This window comes from Pseudopodoces humilis, chromosome 26 (genome assembly GCF_049639895.1).
Source record: "Pseudopodoces humilis isolate 2021_Gansu_Grassland_sample_001 chromosome 26, ASM4963989v1, whole genome shotgun sequence".
Taxonomy (NCBI): domain Eukaryota; kingdom Metazoa; phylum Chordata; class Aves; order Passeriformes; family Paridae; genus Pseudopodoces; species Pseudopodoces humilis.
This window is the reverse complement of record NC_142225.1, coordinates 4263884-4285127: the sequence shown is the minus strand read 5'-3', so window position 1 is coordinate 4285127 and position 21244 is coordinate 4263884. Positions and strand designations below refer to the sequence as shown.

The window sequence follows — 21244 nt, the reverse complement described above, 5'->3', positions numbered from 1 at the left end:
ACATCCCACCCTGTCCCGCATCCCACCCTGTCCCACATCCCACCCTGTCCCGCATCCCAACCCGTATCCCCCCCTACATCCCACATCCCACCCTGGATCCTGCATCCCACCCTGTCCCACATCCCACCCTGGATCGCACACCCCACCCCGCACCCCCGACAGGGACCCCAAAGAGCTCAGTGTCAGCTTTTCCAGGTGACGCTGTGTCGGTGCAGGGGTGGAGCACAGACAGCAAGGGCTGGGCACCGACCCTGCACACGGATCCCGACCCGGCTCTGCTCCCCAAACCTCCGCTGGCAGCCGCTCCGGAGCTCCCGGAGGAGCGGTGTGCCGGGGGATGGCTGCAGGGCTGGCAGCTTTTCTGTCGAGCAGGAAGCTGAGGCATTTCCTCCTGCAGCGCGGCCGGGCGGGTTTTGCAATCCGGGGGTTTCGCTTCCCGGGCTGGGGAGGCGCCGCTCGCTCCGCGCTCCTTCTCTCCCGACTTCTGGCATCTCTCGGGGGTTTGCTGGCAGCCCCGGCAGGTCCCGGCCGCGCTGAGGGTTCGGTCCATGCTCGGGCTCGGTGCCGGTGCTGCCGGGGAGGGGGCCCGGGGAGCGGCCGGGGCCGGGCACACGGGGCCAAGGGCCGGGGCGAGCCCCGCTCTTCCCGCTGGACATGCAGAGCACCCCCAACTACCTGTGGAGCACCGAGGACCTCCTGGGCCAGGGGGCCACGGCTTCTGTCTACAAAGCTCGCAACAAGGTGAGCGGGGGCAGCTGGGGGGGCAGGAACCCCAAAACTCCAGAGCCCCGGTGCCCCCCATCCCTCCCGCCTCCCGGGATGCCCGAGCTCCCCTTCACTCGCCCTCCCGGGAGATCCTCGCCTTGGCACCAGCTCAGGCGCTGCTTTGGGTTTTATTTTCGTTTTCCACGGGGCTCCTTTCCCCGGTCCGCGGGTCCGGGGCGGCTTTTGGGGCTCTCCCAGCCGGGTCCCGCTCCCCGCGTTCCCGAGCGGCGCAGGGGGAAGAAGCTGTTTTCCGGGGAATGCCCAGGGGTTTTGAAAACCCCATCCTTGGCCATTTGCATAGTTCATGCAAACACTTGCCAGGCTTGGAGCGGGGCTCTCCTCCCCAGCAGCCTTTGAAGTTTATTGAGCAAACTGCAGGAGCGGCTGCGAGAGCGGGCTGGGAACATCCCCATCCCTCGGGAGCTGCCAGCCCCGGCTCCGGACGGGAACTTTTGTGGGGCCGAATAAACACAGCGACATTCAGCACGTGGGTGCAGGGACAGGAAGAGCAGGGAGGTGAATAACAGCGGATTGCTTGTGCCGTCCTGGTACGGAGGCATCATTTACATCCCGAGCCGGGTGTGGGAGCCGTGGCAGAGCTCCTGGAGCTGCTCTGCACATCAATGACATCTCCTCGTGTCTCTTTTCCCTCTTTTTTTCCCAGAAATCGGGGGAGCTGGTAGCCGTGAAGGTCTTTAACAATGCCAGCTACCTGCGGCCCCACGAGGTCCAGATGAGAGAGTTTGAGATGCTGCGGAAGCTGAACCACAAAAACATTGTCAAATTATTTGCCGTGGAGGAGACAGTGAGTGGGAACCCCCTGGGAAACCCTCGGGGTGACCAACCCAGCCTGGTTCTGCCTGGCTGGGGGGACAGGCCAGCTGCAGGGACAGGGGGCTGAGCCCTCCTGGCGTCTCCCACCGCAGGGCAGCAGCAAGCAGAAGGTGCTGGTGATGGAATATTGCTCCAGTGGCAGCCTGCTGAATGTGCTGGAAGACCCAGCCAATGCCTTTGGCCTGGCTGAGTCCGAGTTCCTCATCGTGCTGCAGTGTGTGGGTGAGTGTGGGGGACCCCCAGCCCCTGCCAGCACCACTGGGACCCTCTAGCTGGGGACCCCGTGGTGCTGGTGGGACCCCGCAGGCACCAGCCCTGGGCGATGGGGTGAGGGGTCAGAAATTGCAGCCCTGAACAGGGTGAGCTCTGTGCTGAGGGCTTCTCCTTGCTCTGGGAAGCTGCTGTGGCGATGGACCCTGCCACATCCTCATCCTCTCCACCCCCCCAGTCACACCAGTCACCACCACTGCGGGATTTACCCCCTCTCCAGCCCTTTTCTCATTCCTAAATTCCACCTGACCCCGCTGGAGCCCGGTGCCGAGCCCCACACACCTTTCCCCGCAGTGGCAGGGATGAACCACCTCCGTGAGAACGGCGTCGTCCACAGAGACATCAAACCCGGCAACATCATGCGGCTGGTGGGGGAGGACGGGCAGAGCATCTACAAACTGACGGATTTCGGAGCCGCCCGAGAGCTGGAGGATGACGAGAAGTTTGTGTCTGTCTATGGGACAGAGGAGTACCTCGTGAGTAGGGCATGTCCCAGGCTGCTGGCCCTGGGGAGGCCGGTCCCTGTCCCTCAATCCCACAGTGACTTTGGGAGCAGCAGCGGCTTGGAGAGCCTGGTCCGTACTTTTGGAAGGGGAGGGGCTCCGTGATTTGTGGCAGGGGATGGTTTTGGGAAGGACGCAGAGCTCTGTTAGAGGAGATGGTTTTTGGGGAGGACCCAGTGCTGTTACAGGAGATGGTTTTTGGGGAGGACCCAGAGCTGTTACAGGTGATTTTTGGGGAGGACCCAGAGCTGTTACAGATGATTTTTGAGAGGACCCAGAGCTGTTACAGGAGATGGTTTTTGGGGAGGACCCAGAGCTGTTACAGGTGATTTTTGAGAGGACCCAGAGCTGTTACAGGTGATTTTTGAGAGGACCCAGAGCTGTTACAGATGATTTTTGAGAGGACCCAGAGCTGTTACAGGAGATGGTTTTTGGGGAGGACCCAGAGCTGTTACAGATGATTTTTGAGAGGACCCAGAGCTGTTACAGATGATTTTTGGGGAGGCCCCAGAGCTGTTACAGGAGATGGTTTTTGGGGAGGCCCCAGAGCTGTTACAGGAGATGGTTTTTGGGGAGGCCCCAGAGCTGTTACAGGTGATTTTTGAGAGGACCCAGAGCTGTTACAGATGATTTTTGAGAGGACCCAGAGCTGTTACAGGAGATTTTTGAGAGGACCCAGAGCTGTTACAGGTGATTTTTGAGAGGACCCAGAGCTGTTACAGATGATTTTTGAGAGGACCCAGAGCTGTTACAGATGATTTTTGAGAGGACCCAGAGCTGTTACAGGAGATGGTTTTTGGGGAGGACCCAGAGCTGTTACAGATGATTTTTGAGAGGACCCAGAGCTGTTACAGATGATTTTTGGGGAGGCCCCAGAGCTGTTACAGGAGATGGTTTTTGGGGAGGCCCCAGAGCTGTTACAGGAGATGGTTTTTGGGGAGGACCCAGAGCTGTTACAGGTGATTTTTGAGAGGACCCAGAGCTGTTACAGATGATTTTTGAGAGGACCCAGAGCTGTTACAGGAGATTTTTGAGAGGACCCAGAGCTGTTACAGGTGATTTTTGGGAGGACCCATTTCTCTGTGCTTCCCCCCCAGCACCCCGACGTGTACGAGCGAGCCGTGCTGCGCAAGCCGCAGCAGAAGGCGTTCGGTGTCACCGTGGACCTCTGGAGCATCGGTGTCACCTTCTACCACGCTGCCACCGGCAGCCTCCCCTTCGTGCCCTTCGGGGGACCCCGCAGGAACAAGGAGATCATGTAGGTGCCGTGGCTGGGGAGCTGGGGCTGTGCTGCTGGTGCCTCAGTGCTGCTTTAACTCAAAGCCCTGAGTTAATGCCTGTGGGGTGTGGTGTGTGTCCCATCTGCCACTTTTCCCCTCCAAAAAGGACACTTGGGTGGGACACTGAGCATGGGTGGCATCCCTGCCCATAGCAGGGGGTTGGAACCAGGTGATCTTTAAAGTCCCTTCCAACCCAGCTAATCCTAGGATAAAATGCATTTCCATGACCTCCTGGCTAAACAGCTGCAAGGGGAGGCAGAGTTAATGCTCACTAGGAAGGTTTTTGACAGTTCCTTGCAGTATTTTCCCTCTGGGCACTTTATTTTCCCTCAGTGAATCTTTCCCAGCACATCCACGCTCTGCCCTTCCCCTCCACCCGAGGGAGGCAGTGCCCAGAGCTCGCTTGGCTCGAGTCAGAGCCAGCAGTGCCCTTCCCACAGGTACAAAATCACCACGGAGAAGCCTCCTGGGGCCATTGCAGGGATCCAGAGGCAGGAGAACGGGAACATCGAGTGGAGCTACGAGCTGCCCATCACCTGCCGCCTCTCCACGTGAGTGTCCCTTGCTGGGGCTGCAGCTCCCGTGTCCTCACGCAGCACAGGGGGGGTTAGCAAGGCAGATAAACTGTTCATCTTCAGCTGTCACAGCTTTCACACCAGATCTTTGCTTTCCAGACAGAAAAAGGGGGTGAGGGCAGCGTTTGTGACTCGGGGTTACACCAGTCCGTGCAAACCTCTCTTCTTCCCTTGCTGCTGCAGGGGGCTGAAGGACCAGCTGATCCCCGTCTTGGCAAATATCCTGGAGTTGGATCAGGAGAAATGCTGGGGGTTCGACCAGTTTTTTGCAGGAACCAATGACATTTTGCACAGGATCGTGGTGGACGTGTTCTCCCTGCAGCAGGCGTCCTCCCACCGCATCTACATCCACTCCTACAACACGTAAGGCTGGGCTGGAGGTGAATTTGGGAATGGAGCTCAGAAGCACCAACCCCTCACTTTAACAGGGGAACCTGGGGGCTCTGCTCCCCTTTGTACTGCTCCCAAACCAGGTTCAAACACACCAGGCTCAAATCAGCCTTTGCTGGGAGTGTGCTAAGGGAGCTGAGGGCACACAGAGAGCTCCGGGGCGTGTCCTGGGGGCTCTGCTGACCTTGTCTGGTATTTTGCTAAGAAAATATCAAAATTTTTATATTTTGAGGGCATCAGGCTGCTAAAGGAATGAAAATCTGTGTGCTCATCTCATTGCTTATCCCCATCCTTTCACTCCTTTCTCCATTTCAGTACCGCCAAGTTTTTAGACGCCGTCTTCAAACAGACAAATATAGCCCCTCACCATCAGGAATATTTTTTTGAAGGACACCTGTATGAGCTGGATCCCAATCTGCAAGCTCATAATTTCTGCAGAACCACAGAGAGCAGCCCCCTGACCTTGCTGAGCACCTCTGAGCAGCCCGAGGACGTGCTGGGGGTGCGCTACAGAGACCGTGAGTGTGGGTGCTTGGAGATGTGTCACGGCAGGAGAGCGGCTGTGGGAACAGGCATTTGTTCCAGTTATTATCCTCAGAGATTTCCCATTTCCCAGCTGCTTGATGGGCTCATTTCCTGCATGATCCTGGTGCCTGGGCAGTGTTTGACCTGGATCCCAGTTCACCAGACTGGTTGCTTTTCCCGCTGCCGGGCTGTGCCAGTCCCTGTTCCCAGTAGTGACCCCAGTTCCAGCAGCAGGAGTACTGGTTCCCAGTGCCAACTCCCAGTCCTGATGCCAGTTCCCAGTGCCAACTCCCAGTCCTGATGCCAGTTCCCAGTGCCAGTTCCCAGTGGCAGTTCCCAGTGCCAGTTCCCAGTGGCAGCTCCCAGTCCTGATGCCAGTTCCCAGTGGCAGTTCCCAGTACCAGCTCCCAGTCCTGATGCCAGTTCCCAGTGCCAGTTCCCAGTGGCAGCTCCCAGTCCTGATGCCAGTTCCCAGTGGCAGTTCCCAGTACCAGCTCCCAGTCCTGATGCCAGTTCCCAGTGCCAGTTCCCAGTACCAGCTCCCAGTCCTGATGCCAGTTCCCAGTGGCAGCTCCCAGTGGCAGCTCCCAGTGGCAGTTCCCAGTACCAGCTCCCAGTCCTGATGCCAGTTCCCAGTGGCAGTTCCCAGTACCAGCTCCCAGTCCTGATGCCAGTTCCCAGTGGCAGCTCCCAGTCCTGATGCCAGTTCCCAGTGGCAGTTCCCAGTGGCAGTTCCCAGTGGCAGTTCCCAGTGGCAGCTCCCAGTCCTGATGCCAGTTCCCAGTGCCAGTTCCCAGTGCCAGTTCCCAGTGGCAGTTCCCAGTGGCAGCTCCCAGTGGCAGCTCCCAGTCCTGATGCCAGTTCCCAGTGGCAGCTCCCAGTCCTGATGCCAGTTCCCAGTGGCAGTTCCCAGTGGCAGTTCCCAGTGGCAGCTCCCAGTGGCAGCTCCCAGCCCTGTTTCTGCACCCTGGAGCAGGGCAGGAGGTGGATTAGGGCATTTCAGGCTCAGTTTTCCCCTGCCACGTGCTGCTGCTCCATGGCCACGCACCACCCTGGGCTCTGCAGGGAATTCCTGGTCCTTCCATGCTCCCAAAACACCTCGGAGGGCTGCACTGAGCCTCCAGCGCTGAGGCTGAAACCCTGAGTGCCCACAGGGTTTATCTGGTGGGTGGGAGCTGCGCACAGACAAAACACCCCGACCCTGCCTGTCTTTCCAGCGGCGCTGGACTTCCCCAAGCTGGTGCCCAGGGTGGACGTGGTGGCCGACTGCAGCGCAGCCAAGGTGGGTGTGGGGGCCAGGGGCAGCCCCTGGCAGGGTGCTGGCGGTGCCCAGTGCCTGGCACGGGCTCTGGCTGTGCCCTTTGCCTTGCAGAGCGCCGTGGGTGCCGCTCACCAGACCCTGCGCGTGGGGCAGGCGCTGCGGAGGGGCCGGGAGCTGCTGGCCAGGGGCCTCCAGTGGGTGATGTGAGTGCCAAGGCCACTGCTGGGGCAGGGCACACGGGGACACCGCCCTGCCCAGGGGGATGAGGGTGCCCTTGAGGCTTTTCCAGCTGGTGAGGGACCAGGGGGACGGAGGGGCAGTGTGTCCCCATGGGGGAAAAACTCCTCGGTGTTGTGAGGATGCTCCTGTCCTCTTTTGTTCCTTTTGGGTCACTTTTTCAATTTAAGAGAGGCTGAGGAAAAGAGCAGAATTATTATCATTTATTGTTATTATTACTATTATTATTATTATTATCATCATCATCATCACTGTGTGCATCTATCAGAAGTGTTCCTGCCCAGTGAGATGAGCTTTAATGTCCCTTCCCACCCAAACCATTCCATAATTCCATGCTGGATTTCGCTGCCCTACCCACTCCTTTTGGGGCAGGACAGTGAGCAGAGGGTGAGACACCCTAAAAGCAGCACTTTTAGGTCCATCCAGCCCCCCCGGTCTCACCAGCAGCCTGAGAGAAGGCAGCAGCTCCATCCCCACCCCTTCCCACACCGCTGGCCCCGGGATGGAGCTGTCATTCCAGGAGCACTTGTCGGTTCTCTCTCCCGGCAGAGGGAACCTGAGAACGGAGTGCTGCAGGATTCTGGAGCAGAGGAGAGGGGCTCAGTCCGTGCTGGCCTGCCTGCAGCTCACCCAGGGGAAGACACTCGTGCTGTAAGTCAGCCTGGCGGGCTCTGGGCTGTGGCTGACGGCAGATGGGGCTCCCCAAGGTGCCTGGGTGATAATCAGGAGTAAGGAAATGCCGGGAATGAGCTGATACCTGGGAGAGAGGATTTCACATTTCACTGCGTGGGAAAGGAGCCACTCTGGATTTTTCTCCCTCTTTGCTGCTGTTTTTGATGATCAGTCCTGGTTTCACAGGATCCCAGGGTTAGTCCTGAAGCTCCGGAGTTTTCTGACTGTTACAGCCCTGGAGCAGGAAGGAGCCAGAGCTGCAGGGAAAGGAAAACTGAGTTGGGATAAAATAAAGAAAAGAGCAGGGTGGCACCAGCTCCAGGACCCCGTGGGGGTCTGGCCCCTGTCACCAACCCCGCTCCCTGCAAACAGCCCTGGAGAGCCAGGCTGCGTTCCCAGGGGTCCATCCCACCTCCCACCATCCTCTGAATTCTCCTCGGAATTAGAGCGGAGATATAAAATATAAATATAAATTATAAATGATAAATTTTATATGTGTATTATAATTATATAATTATAAATTAAATACTATAATATTTATAATATAATAATTATAATTATAAATTAAATTATATATAATATAAAATAGATATTATAGATTTATTTGTGTATATAATATAGTATATAATATATATTATATAATATACATTTATATATGAATGTATTATATATTATATATTTATAATTTTATAATATAATATGATAATATAATATAATGTATTTATTATAATCATATAATTATATACTATATAATATAATGTATTTATTATAATGATATAATTATATAATATATAATACAATAATTTATATAATATTGATATATTCTAATATATAGTATTAATATATTATAAATTATATTATATACTATAAATTAGAAATATAAAATATAAATTAGAAATTTAAATTAGAAATTTTATATATATGTATTATATAATTAAAATTATATGTAATATAAAATATATATTATATGTTTCTTTGTGTGTATAATATAGTATATAATATATATTATATAATATACATTAATTATATATCATTTTATAATATAATATGATAATATTATATGCATTTATTATAATAATATAATTATATAATAACATTATCTAATATAATAATTTATATAATAATGATATAGTACATAGCATTAATATATTATAAATTATATTATATACTATAAAACAAATTGGAAATATAAAACATAAATTAGAACTATAAAATATAAATATAAAATATAAATATAAAATATAAATATAAATATAAAATATAAAATAAATATAAATTAGAAATATAAATATAAAATATAAATATAAAATATAAATATAAATATAAAATATAAAATAAATATAAATTAGAAATATAAAACATAAATTATAAAATATAAATATAAAGCATAAATTATAAATATAAAATATAAACATAAAATATAAATATAAAATATAAACATAAAATATAAATATTAAACATAAATTATAAATATAAAATATAAACATAAAGTATAAAATATAAATAAAAAGCATAAATTATAAATATTAAATATAAAATACAAAATAAATATAAAGTATAAATACAAAACATAAATTAGAAATTTAAAATATAAAATATAATTATAAAATATAAAATATATATACAATATAAATATAAAATATAAATTATAAATATGAAATATAAATGATAAATATGAAATATAAATGATAAATATGAAATATAAATGATAAATATGAAATATAAATGATAAATATTAAATATAAAATATAAATTATAAATATAAAATATAAATTATAAATATAAAATATAAAATATAAAATATAAATAATAAATATTAAATATAAAATATAAATATTAAATATAAATATTAAATATAAATATAAAATATAAAATATAAAATATAAAATATAAAATATAAATATAAAATATAGGAGAAACCCTGGGCTGCCCTCAAGCTTCCCCTTCCCCACACCCTCCTTCCCACCCAGCTGCCCTGGGCCGAGCTGATCCCATTTTATCTCAAGCAACCCACGGATATTTTGCTTTTCTGCTGCTTTTTTGTTGCCGTTGCTGTTGTAGTGGAACATTCTTTGCCATTTAGCAAAGTCTCTTCATTTCCATTTCATCCAGAAAAAGCAGCAAAAGCAGCCAGGGACACGTTGAGTGCCAGGAGCAGCTGGATGCTCCTGCTCTTCCCAACATTTACATCAGGAATATTCCTGCTGCCTCAGCCCCGTGCCAGCTGCAGGGACACGCACACCGTCCCAGCTGGCCTGAAGCCAGCGGGTGGAAAACCAGCGATTTTGGAACAAATCGGGCACAACGGGACGAGTTTGTAGCAGATCAGCACTTTGGGTCTCGTGGCTCAGATCTGGCGCTCTGAAATCCGCGTGGCTGCCCAAGAAAATCACTCTGCAGCCCCCCAGGAGCCCAGCACCAGATGGATTCCCCGGTGGGAGCTGCCTCTGGATTGTTCCCTCCTTCAGGAATATCCATTTTTTATCTCTGCTCAGGTTCCAGGCTGTTCCTGGGGGCAGCAGGGACCCAGCTGGGGTGGATGTGCTGGAGACAAGGCTGCAGAGGGTGAGGAGCATCCCCAGCCCGAGGAGCCCCCTCAGCTCTTGCAGCAGCTGGTCCCAACCTCTCCCCCTCCTCTGCAGGTGGACCAGGAGCTCTCCCAGTGCTCCCACAGCATCTTTGACTTCCAGGGGGCCCTGGATGGGATTTTGGCCGAGCTGGTGAAGGACAGGCAGCAAGTGCATGAGGACAAGAGGTTGGTGGTGGGATCCCTGGTGGCTGTCCCCACCCTGCTGGAGCAGCTCCCCTGCCAGGCACAGCCCCGGTGCCACCCCATGCTCAGGGGGTGCTGGGGGGCAGCAGGGTCACAGCACACCCCAAAGTGATCATTTCACCCCAAAATGATCTCAGCCCTCCCTGCCCAGGGGCCTCACGCCTCCTTCCCACTCCCCTCGTTAGCATTCAGGAACACAGAATCACGGAATTATTACATGGAGGTGCTTTATTAAAGAGCTCTGGGTGTCAGGGGTGCACAAACCCAAATCTGACCCACTTGGTTTTGAGCTGAACATATTTTATTACTCTATCATTATACAACTTATTATTAATTATTAAACTTACATTGTTCTATTGTATACATTGATTTTACCCAAGCATGGATTTCTCGTGATCCCCCCCAAACCCCTTGCGTAGTTTCTCATGATTCTTTAAACAATAATTATATCAAATCCCATCTAACAATTAAATCATTTATCACATACTGGCTACACAGGTGCAGTTTCACATCATCTTAGCAAGCACAAGGCCGAACATTTCCCATTTTACCTTTAACACTTTTTCCCAGTAACTTTCTTCCTAACTCCCCGAATTTTCCATGATTTTCAATTCTTTTCCTCTCTCCCTGGCAGCACCCAGCAGATGGAGTGCTGCCTGGAGAAGATGCAGGGGATCTACAAGCAGTTCAAGAAGGCCAGGACGTGTCTGAGTGAGTGATGGGGCCACGAGGCAGGAATGTCCCAGCAGGAAAAACCGATGGGTTTGGTTTGCTGGGATTGGCAATTATTTCCTGGAATCCCCAAATCACAGAGGGACCTTGTGGAGCATCTGTTCTGTGTCCTGACAGCGGCCCCAGGGGCCAGGAAAATCCCCTTCAGCAGCCTCAGGGCGTTGTGAAATCGCCCTTTTATTGGGCTGTGAAATTTATTTCACATCTATATTTATATGTATTTATATAAATTATAAATATATAAATATATCTATAAATACATATATTTATAGAAATATATATTATTATAAATATATTACATATATTTATATATGCATATATATGTCTATATATAAATATATATTTTATATATAAATATATATTATACTTATATTTTATTATATTATATTATATTTACATTAATATTATATTTTATTTATATTTACATTTCTATTTATATTATATTTATATAATTTAAATATATAATTTATATAATATATAATTTATAATTTATATATAATATATTTATATATAATATATAATATATAATTTATGTAATATAATTATATATTTATATATATAAATATATATAAATATATATTTATATATAGAAATATATAAAAATATTTTTATAAATATTTATATAAAAATATATATAAATACATATAAATATATATAAATATATATAAATATATATAAATATATGAAAATATAAAAATATATATAAATATATATAAATATATATAAATATATATTTATATATAGAAATATAGTGATATATGAAAATATAAATATATATATTTTTATATATAAATATATAAAAATATAAAAATATATATAAATATAGAAATATATATACATATATAAATATATAAATATATATAAATATATATAGATATATATAAATATAGAAATATATATAAATATATAAAAATATAAATATATATATAAATATATATAAATATATAAATATATAAAAATATAAATAAATATAGAAATATACATAAATACATAATATATATTTATTAAAAGTAATAAAATAAAATATAATAAAATATATAAATATACATAAATATATTACATATATTTATAATCACCCATTTATTGTGTGCTGACAATGTCTCTCCTCCCCAGGGCTGGGCTACAACGAGGAACAAATCCACAAGCTGGATAAGTGAGTCCCACCCCGCTCCCCTGCCCAGGACCTGCCCCAGGCCGGGGTTTGGTGCTTCTGGCTGGATCCCCAGGGATGGAAATTGTCCCTGGTGCTGTCAGAGGTGCTGCCTGTGCTGGTTCCTCCTTGCAGGACCTCTCTCAGGGAAGGTTTGAGGTGAAGCTGTGGGAGAAGCTCTGCAGAGCTGGGGACAGGGAGCAGCTTTTGTGTCTGTGCTGGATGAGGGGATGAGCCCATGGCTGCTGCTCACACAGGACTTGCTGGGAACTTTTCTGTGAAGAAAATTCACTTGCTGGGAATTTTTTCACTGAGATGCTGATTTAGGAAGTGTCCCTGCTTCCCTAAGTGCTTGACTTCCAGGGCAGGGAAGTGCCTGATGGGTTTTGTACCTTTAAGGATCCTCCTTTCAGTTCCCACCAAAACCAGGGGGATTTGTCACAGGCAAGAAATAAAATTCCCATTTCAGCATGCAGCAGGGAGGGTGAAATTTCACAGCCTCCTCTGTGTCCCTGAATGCTCAGCCTGACCTTAAACATGTGCCTTAAATTCCAAGGCAGAGAATCCTCAGAAGTGCCCTGGTGGGTGACAGGGAACTGTATCCCCCAAAACCTCCCTCTGCATCCCCCAAAACCTCCCTGTGCATCCCCAAAACCTCCCTCTCCATCCCCCAAAACCTCCCTCTGCATCCCCCAAAACCTCCCTCTGCATCCCCCAAAACCTCCCTCTGCATCCCCCAAAACCTCCCTGTGCATCCCCCAAAACCTCCCTCTCCATCCCCAAAACCTCTCTCTCCATCCCCAAAACCTCCCTGTGCATCCCCAAAACCTCCCTGTGCATCCCCAAAACCTCCCTCTCCATCCCCAAAACCTCCCTGTGCATCCCCAAAACCTCCCTGTGCATCCCCAAAACCTCCCTGTGCATCCCCAAAACCTCCCTCTCCATCCCCAAAACCTCCCTGTGCATCCCCAAAACCTCCCTGTGCATCCCCAAAACCTCCCTCTCCATCCCCAAAACCTCCCTGTGCATCCCCAAAACCTCCCTCTGCATCCCCAAAACCTCCCTCTGCATCCCCAAAACCTCCCTGTGCATCCCCAAAACCTCCCTCTGCATCCCCAAAACCTCCCTCTCCATCCCCAAAACCTCCCTCTCCATCCCCAAAACCTCCCTGTGCATCCCCAAAACCTCCCTGTGCATCCCCAAAACCTCCCTGTGCATCCCCAAAACCTCCCTGTGCATCCCCAAAACCTCCCTGTGCATCCCCAAAACCTCCCTGTGCATCCCCAAAACCTCCCTGTGCATCCCCAAAACCTCCCTGTGCATCCCCAAAACCTCCCTGTGCATCCCCAAAACCTCTCTCTGCATCCCCAAAACCTCCCTGTGCATCCCCAAAACCTCCCTGTGCATCCCCAAAACCACCCTGTGCATCCCCAAAACCTTCATCTCCATCCCCAAAACCTCCCTCTCCATCCCCAAAACCTCCCTGTGCATCCCCAGCAGGGTTTATTTTCTCTGTAATTCATTTCTGAGCATCCAGCCCGTTTCTCCTGGCGTTCCTTTGCACACATTTAAGGAAATCACGCTGTTCCCTCTCTCATTCCTGGTTTTAGGCTGAATTTGGGGAGCCTGGCCAGGAGGGTTGTGTCCATTTTCCAGAATTGTGTCCAGCAGTACCAGGAGGTTCTGGCCCTGCACAGCAGCAGGATGAGGTAGCAGCCCCCAGGGATTTGGGACTTGGGAGGAACCCAGGAGGATCCGAGCTCCCGAGTGCTCTGGATCCAGAGTGGAGATGGAAATGGGGATTTGGGAAATGCTGAGGGATTTACAGGTGGAGAGGGTTTCTAGGCTGGGAGTTTGATTCAGATGCTCAGAATTCCTCCAGGAGCTGAGGGCAGGGACTGCCCTGGCCCTGTGCTCTCCCTGCCTCCTCTTTGCCTTTTCCCAGTTTTCCCAATTTTTTTCCCATTTTTCCCCTTTCTTTCCCCTTTTTATCCCCATTTCCCCCCCAGTTTTTCCCCAGGTTTCCCCCATTTTTTTCCTTTTTTTTTCCCAATTTTTCCCCATTTTTCCCCCTTTTTCCCCTTTTTTTTCCCCCTTTTTCCCCAGTCTTTCCCCAGTTTTTCCCCTTTTATTTTCCCATTTTTCTTTCCCATTTTTCCCCAGTTTTTTCCCATTTTCCCCCTTTTTTTCCCCATTTCCCCCCCAGTTTTTCCCCAGGTTTTCCCAATTTTTTTCCAATTTTTCTCCCATTTTTATTCCAATTTTTCCCCATTTTTCCCCATTTTTCCCCTTTTTCCCCAGTTTTTCTCCCCCAGGTTTTCCCCATTTCTTCCCCCAGTTTTTTTTCCAATTTTTCCCATTTTTTCCCAGTTTTACCCAGGGGTTTTCCCCATTTTCCCCCAGTTTTTACCCATTTTTCCCCAGTTTTTTCCCATTTTTCCTCAGTTTTTTCCCCAGGTTTTCCCCATTTTTTCCCCCAGTTTTTTTCCCCAGTTTTTTCCCCATTTTTTCCCCATTTTTTCCCCATTTTTTCCCTAGTTTTTTCCCTAGTTTTTTCCCCAGTTTTTTTTTCAATTTTTCCCATTTATTCCCCATTTTCCCCCAATTTTTCCCCTTTTCTCCCCCATTTTCCCCAGTTTTTCCCCATTTCCCCCCAGGTTTTCCCCATTTTTTCCCCCAGTTTTTTCCCCAGTTTTTTTTCAATTTTTCCCATTTATTCCCCATTTTTCCCCCCTTTTTCCCCTTTTTTTTCCCCTTTTCCCCCCTTTTTTCCCATTTCCCCCCCAGTTTTTCCCCAGGTTTTCCCCATTTTTTCCCCCAGTTTTTCCCCATTTTTTCCCCTAATTTTTCCTCATTTTCCCCCATTTTTCCCCTTTTTCCCCAGTTTTTTCCCCAGTTTTTTCCCCCAGGTTTTCCCCATTTTTTCCCCCAGTTTTTTTTCCAATTTTTCCCATTTTTTCCCAGTTTTCCCCATTTTCCCCCATTTTTCCCCTTTTTCCCCAGTTTTTCCCCATTTCCCCCCAGTTTTTCCCCAGGTTTTCCCCATTTTTTCCCCCAGGTTTTCCCCATTTTTTCCCCCAGTTTTTTTTCCAATTTTTCCCAGTTTTCCCCATTTTTCCCCTTTTTTTCCCCTTTTTCCCCATTTCCCCCCCAGTTTTTCCCCAGGTTTTCCCCATTTTTTTCCCCATTTTTTCCCCCATTTATTTCCCCCAGTTTTTTCCCAGTTTTTTTTTCCAATTTTTCCCATTTATTCCACTTTTTTCCCCTTTTTTCCCCTTTTTCCCCAGTTTTTTCCCATTTCCCCCCCAGTTTTTCCCCAGGTTTTCCCCATTTTTTTTCCCCATTTTTTTTCCCCAGGTTTTCCCCATTTTTTTTCCCCATTTTTTCCCCCAGTTTTTTCCCCAGTTTCCCCCCAGTTTTTTCCCCATTTTTTCCCCCAGTTTTTTCTCCAGTTTTTTCCCAGTTTTTTCCCCATTTTCCCCCAGTTTTCCCCAGGTTTTCCCAGGGAGGAAAAATCCTTCTCCATGTTTTCCCGGGGTATTTTTGTACCTGTTTTCCTGTCCTTATGGAGAAAGCACCATGAGTCACAGCTGGATATTTTTAATTTCTTGTTACTTCATTTTTAATTGTCCTGTTTCGTTTCCTGCCGGGGTTTGTGGGGTGGTGGTTGTTTTTCTGGGGACTTGAGGTGGGTAATTCACCTGAAATATTCTTCCCTTTGTTATTATATTTAAAGCCAAGACAAACATTTTTATATTTTTATACAACTCCTGATGTGCCTGCTGTGTCCTCCAAGGGACGAGAGGCCCAGCCTGTGCTGGATAGGCCCGAGCTGCCTCATTTACAAACTTTCCTTAATTAATTAATTCGGTAAATTAACAGCTATTAACAGCTAATTAACAGCTGTTTGGATAAGCTGGCTGCTGGAGCTGCAGCACTGCTGTGACTCCTTTGCTTCCCTTCAGGATTCTGAATCCTGCAGAAAGCAGAGTGCCATTAAAACACATCCAAAAAAATAAAAGTTAACATCCAAAAATTAACATAAAAAAAAAAAATTGAACGATGCCAAGCGTTAACCGGGAGTTTTGCCGTGGTTTTGTCTCTCCAGGAAAGTTTGTGAGATCAAGAAGCACCTGAAGAGGCTCAGCAACCGCATCAGTGCCTGCAGCGTGGAGATGATGGAGTGCCAGGACTGCCTGCAGGGTGTAGGTGCAGGGCTGCAGCTCCACAGCGTCCTCCTGCCCCGGCCCTGTGCTCTCCCTGCCTCCTCTTTGCCTTTCCCCATTTTTTTCCCATTTTTTTCCCATTTTTTTCCCATTTTTTTCCCATTTTTTTCCCTTTTTTTTTCCATTTTTTTCCCATTTTTTTCCCATTTTCTTCCCCATTTTTTTCCCCATTTTTTTCCCCATTTTTTTCCCCATTTTTTCTCCATTTTTTTTCCCCCATTTCCCCCCCATGTTTTCCCCATTTTTTTCCCCCCATTTTCCCCCCATGTTTTTTCCCCAGCTCCTGCTCCCTCTCCAGGCTCCTGGAGTGTTTTTAAACCTCTTGCTGCAGTTTTTTGTGGGTGATCCAAGCTGGAGGTGTTGCTGTGAGCAGGGAGTGGGGAAACCTTTGGCAGAGGCACTGCTGGTGCCAAGGATTGCCTGGCACGGGGGGTCCCATGGGATAAATGGGAATTTCAACAGGAGGAAAAGCTGCTGAGCTGGGGCTCGAGCTCCTGGTGGATGTGGTGGCCCCTGGGTGACTTCACTGTCCTGGAGCAGTGCTGGCTGTGACTCTGTGGGTGCTGCTGAGCGTTTGGCTCAGTGCTCTGGGCACCCAGGACTCTCCATCTCCACAGGCTCTGGACAGGCTTCTCCAAGTGGAGAAATGGAATTTGGCCCTGGCTCCTCCCGTGCCTTCCCCCGTCCCCTTGAGCCAGGAGATGGCTCTGCGGTGAGTCCTGGGAGCAGGGATTGGGGGGAGCAGATCCTGCTGCTCATTCTGGGGAATGGGGTGGGGCTTCTGTGTCTGCAGGGCTGGAAACGAGATCCGTGTCCTGGGGGACATCCCAGCCCTCCAGCAGGAGCTGCTCCCGTGGGGAGCAGGGACTGAGCAGTGCAGGAATTGGGGCTGTGTCCCTGCAGGATGCAGGAATTGGGGCTGTGTCTGTCCCTGCAGGATGCAGGAATTGGGGCTGTGTGTGTCCCTGCAGGATGCAGGAATTGGGGCTGTGTGTGTCCCTGCAGGATGCAGGAATTGGGGCTGTGTGTGTCCCTGCAGGATGCAGGAATTGGGGCTGTGTGTGTCCCTGCAGGATGCAGGAATTGGGGCTGTGTCCCTGCAGGATGCAGGAATTGGGGCTGTGTGTGTCCCTGCAGGATGCAGGAATTGGGGCTGTGTGTGTCCCTGCAGGAATTGGGGCTGTGTCCCTGCAGGATGCAGGAATTGGGGCTGTGTGTGTCCCTGCAGGATGCAGGAATTGGGGCTGTGTGTGTCCCTGCAGGATGCAGGAATTGGGGCTGTGTGTGTCCCTGCAGGATGCAGGAGCTGCTGGAGCAGATGAGGTCGGTCTCCTGCAATCTCCAGCTCAACAACAGCATCATCGAGAGGTGAGTGAGAGCACCGGGAGCTGCTGCTCCCAGCAGGGATCCCTGCTCCTCCCACCTGGAATGTTCTGGAGGGTCTGGGTGGGTTCCCTGCGAGCCACCAAGCACAGCCACCCTCGCTCCTGGCCTGCTTCACCTGGGCTTTTCAACTGCCCCAAGTTTGCACCATGGCCTGGCAGCACCACAATTTCTCTTTCTTGGAGTTTTAGCCATGAACTTCTCTGTCATTTCCTCACCCTCTTGCCAGCCTTTTCCCTGTGCTGTCCAGCACCCACTGCTGTTCACTGCCATGGGGAAATAGATTTTCTTCTTGAAAATCCCTTCAAAACCCAGTGTCCACTGCTGAACACCCCTCGTGATCTCCCTCCTCTGCATCCTTTCCTCAAGGCTCTGAATGCAAATGGACAACGGGAATATGAACTGCAGGATGTCCAGGAGACAAAACCCATGGAATTGGGAATTCAGCCCTGTTTTTAGGACCACATCTGGCCTAAATCCTTTGGTTTTGTCCCTGCAGGTTGGGTGGGGCTGCTCCCACTCCCAGCGTTTGAGGGACACTGTGAAGGTGCAGCTGCCGAAGCAAAACCACTTCCAACCACGGGGAATTCGCAGGAGCCGTCGGATTTCCGTGCCCTGGGAGCTCTCTGTGTGCTACCTCTGTGCTCCAGCACTTTGCACATCCATCAGCTCCCAGTGCCCTGAGACTCTGGAAGTTTGGCCAGAAAACTGAGTGGGGTTTTATCTTTTCTTGTTAAAAAACGCCTGAAGGACTTGGTGTTTTTATGGTTTCTGTGTCACTGTGTCAGACGAGGAAGAAGAGGCTTCACCTTTCATCCTCTTACTTATTTAGGAATTATTCCCACTTTTAACGTGCTGGAGGGGGGATGCTGGTGGCTCTGAGTGCTTGGAGCTGGGAAGACATTCCCACCCCTTCCCCGCTTTTATGTTTCTGGAGAAACAGGATGGAGGAGGAGCACATCCCTCCCACCTTGTCCCTCGGGAATTGCCCGGAGATCTGCGGGAGGGCCCTGCTGGCCCGCTCTGGACCAGCCCTTTTTAGGGGCAGCCGTTCTGCTCTGGATTCCCGACTGGTTTTTGACCTTGGGGTTGATGAGGAGCCGAAATTCCCTGACCACCAGCCAGGGCAGAATGTGGAGCAGCGATGGGAACTGCCGGGATCCAGGAGTGGGAGATGGGATCGGGAGATGTTTGTGGGAAGGGTCAGCCACGCTGCTCCTCAGCCACCCCCCTGCCTGTCCCCAGCGTCATTTATGGGCTGTCACCCCCAGCCCATGGAGCAGCTTCCAAAGCCAGGCAGGGAGAGAGATCCCACCCATCCCGGGCTCATCCCACCCATCCCGGGCTCATCCCACCCATCCCGGGCTCATCCCACCCATCCCGGGCTCATCCCACCCATCCCGGGCTCATCCCACCCATCCCGGGCTCATCCCACCCATCCCGGGCTCATCCCACCCATCCCGGGCTCATCCCGGTGCCGGGACACATCCATCCCTGCAAGGGCAGCAGAAGGAAGGAGCAGCAGCAGCTGCAGGGCTGTGCCCAGCCTGACTTTCCTGTAGGAACACGCCAAGGGTGCCCAGGAGCCTCCCCCGCCCAGGAAACCTTTCCCCGGTGGAATTTGGCACCGGAGCTCCCCATTCATTTTAATTATAAAAACCAACATCCTGAATGTCAAGCCCAACTGTTTGCCGTGGAGAGGTGGAACTAATCCATCCCTTCAAAGCTTTTTCTCCTAGGAATTCTTTTTCTGGGGCTCTCCGAGTTTTCCAACGGAGGTTATTTTGAATCCAGCCAGGATTCACCGATATTCCCGGAGGAACAGGGCAGGGAGCCCAGGCAGGGTCCCTGCTGCACCTCCTGGGATTCAGCAGAGCTGCACTGACTCGCACCAGCTGAGCATTTGACCTGGAACATGTTTGGCTTCAACAAAAAGGGATTTATTTCTTGGCAAGAAGAAAAAAGAGTTTTTGCTAATAGCCCTTGTCATGCTTAAACTGCTGTAACACTGCAGCTGCAGAGGGGACTTCTGGAATCCAAATGAAACAAGAATTTTCCTGCCAATGTTAATTACTTGGGCTTTCTTTCCCCCCCCCACCCCCCCCCAAAATATTTTAACCTGTGGCCTAAAGAAGCTCCCTGTGCTGTCAGCTCAGAATACCTGAAGGGACAGCTGGGAAGGATAATGATTGTCATGAGCCTCTTGTGCAGGCTGAGCTTGCTGTGGGGACAGAAAATATAATATTTATTTAGGATTTTTATGCCCTGAGGCTGCAGAACAGAGACTGGAGGTGTCTCCCAGGATGGGATCGGGAAAATGAAAGTCCAGGATGGTTTTAGGAGGTTCCCAGCCAGGTGACAGGCAGACTTTCATCCTCAGAAATTTCTTTTTTTGTAGGTGATTCCTGATACAATTAACAGTTTGTGGAGGGCATAGGATAAAACACCAAATTTTTGTGGAACAATTTACTGAGGAATAAATCTGCTGCTGTTTTCAAACAGAAGCAGAGGAAGTATGAAAGCGAATCGGAATCCTGAATTGGGAAGGAAAAGATCCTCCAAAAATTAATCTTGCTGCTCAGCACAGAGCAAAACTCGAATTTTTCCAGCTGCGTTATTCCTGCTTTGGATTGAAGCTCTGATTAGGGGCTGCTTCTGGCGCTAGGCTGCTGTGATTCAGAGCCAGTGTTTTAATCCATCCTTCAAATTAGAATCCTTGGAAAGGATTTGGATATCCTCGGCTTATCCTGTCCTCAGGAGTACACGGGCGACGTCAAATTCGGCTTCCCATAAGCCCGGACTCACCCAGCCCTGCTGCAGCCGCCTCTCACCTCCCTTCTCTTCCAAAAACCACAGAAATTCGGGGGTAATTCTGTCTGAATGAACGCGGAACAAATCGCAACGAGCGAGAGCGGCGGGGAAGGGCCAGCGGTGCCCCGCATGACTCAGGGATGTGTCACCGTCTCCAGCCAAGGGAGCAGGGGGTGACAGAGGGTGACAGAGGGTGACAGGGACCCCCCATCCTCCGTGCCACCCCCGGCGGTCACTCGCGGTGCCAGGGGAAGGGGTGGCAGCCCCAGGCACCGCTGCCCTGTGAGATTCGGCCGCGATTCTTTCTCCCTTTCACGCTCCCCACGAGCACGGGAGCCTGAGCTCGGGGAGGGAATTCCTGCGTGTCCCAGCCCTCCAGGCCGTCCCTGCAGAGGGGACAGGGGGCTTTTCCCAGCGTTGCCCCACGCGTGACCGTCCTGCTCCGGCGGGGACAAAGCCGCGACAAAGCGCGGGGGATGCGGCTGAGATGACGCTGGGGGAAAACCTCTGGCTGTGCTTCGTGGGACCCTCCCGGGGCACCCCAGATCCGCGGGGACCATCGTCCAGCTGGGAGAGCTCCCTGGGTCTGGGGTGCCCGGGGGGGTCCCACCAAGCACAGCCAGAGGGGATTCCCGGCCAGAGGCGGCCGCGGGGACATTCCCAGGGCGCGGACGGGGAATCCCACGGCCAGGAGCGCGTCCACGGGGAAACATCGCTCCGGGGGAAGCTGCGAAACAGTCCCGATGCTCGGGGGGGGGTCCCCGCGGGGCCGGTCCCGGTGCCTCCCCCCCCCCCCCCGCCGTGTCTCCTCCCTCCCGGCCGGTCCAAGGCGCCTGCGCTGCCCCGCTCCAGCCGCT

At 49.6% G+C, this 21244-nt stretch overlaps 1 protein-coding gene across 5 annotated transcripts; it reads left to right on the top strand.

Annotated features, from left to right (window-relative positions):
* The first annotated feature begins 398 nt into the window (after positions 1-398).
* Positions 399-18329, top strand: IKBKE (inhibitor of nuclear factor kappa B kinase subunit epsilon). Of its 5 annotated transcripts, none has more exons than XM_005529419.3 (20): positions 399-741; positions 1430-1570; positions 1692-1821; positions 2164-2345; positions 3470-3630; positions 4093-4203; positions 4411-4590; positions 4933-5135; positions 6360-6424; positions 6515-6606; positions 7190-7291; positions 9808-9877; positions 9955-10067; positions 10720-10796; positions 11931-11970; positions 13578-13676; positions 16076-16172; positions 16811-16905; positions 17490-17561; positions 18076-18329. In XM_005529419.3, the coding sequence occupies exons 1-20, from the start codon at positions 655-657 to the stop codon at positions 18107-18109; spliced, it is 2151 nt and encodes a 716-aa protein (XP_005529476.1). In that variant the 5' UTR covers positions 399-654; the 3' UTR covers positions 18110-18329. The 5 variants fall into 5 exon arrangements, with proteins under 5 accessions (XP_005529476.1, XP_087923342.1, XP_087923343.1 ...); XM_088067216.1 differs by having other exon boundaries at positions 17456-17561; XM_088067217.1 differs by lacking the exon at positions 7190-7291 and having other exon boundaries at positions 17456-17561.
* The last annotated feature ends 2915 nt before the right edge of the window (positions 18330-21244 follow it).

Coding starts and splice junctions, on each gene's coding strand:
- IKBKE (XM_088067216.1), top strand. CDS start 655: ATGCAGAGCACCCCCAACTACCTGTGGAGCACCGAGGACCTCCTGGGC. Junction 742..1,429: donor TCTACAAAGCTCGCAACAAG/GTGAGCGGGGGC, acceptor TTTTTTTCCCAG/AAATCGGGGGAGCTGGTAGC. Junction 6,607..7,189: donor AGGGGCCTCCAGTGGGTGAT/GTGAGTGCCAAG, acceptor CTCTCCCGGCAG/AGGGAACCTGAGAACGGAGT.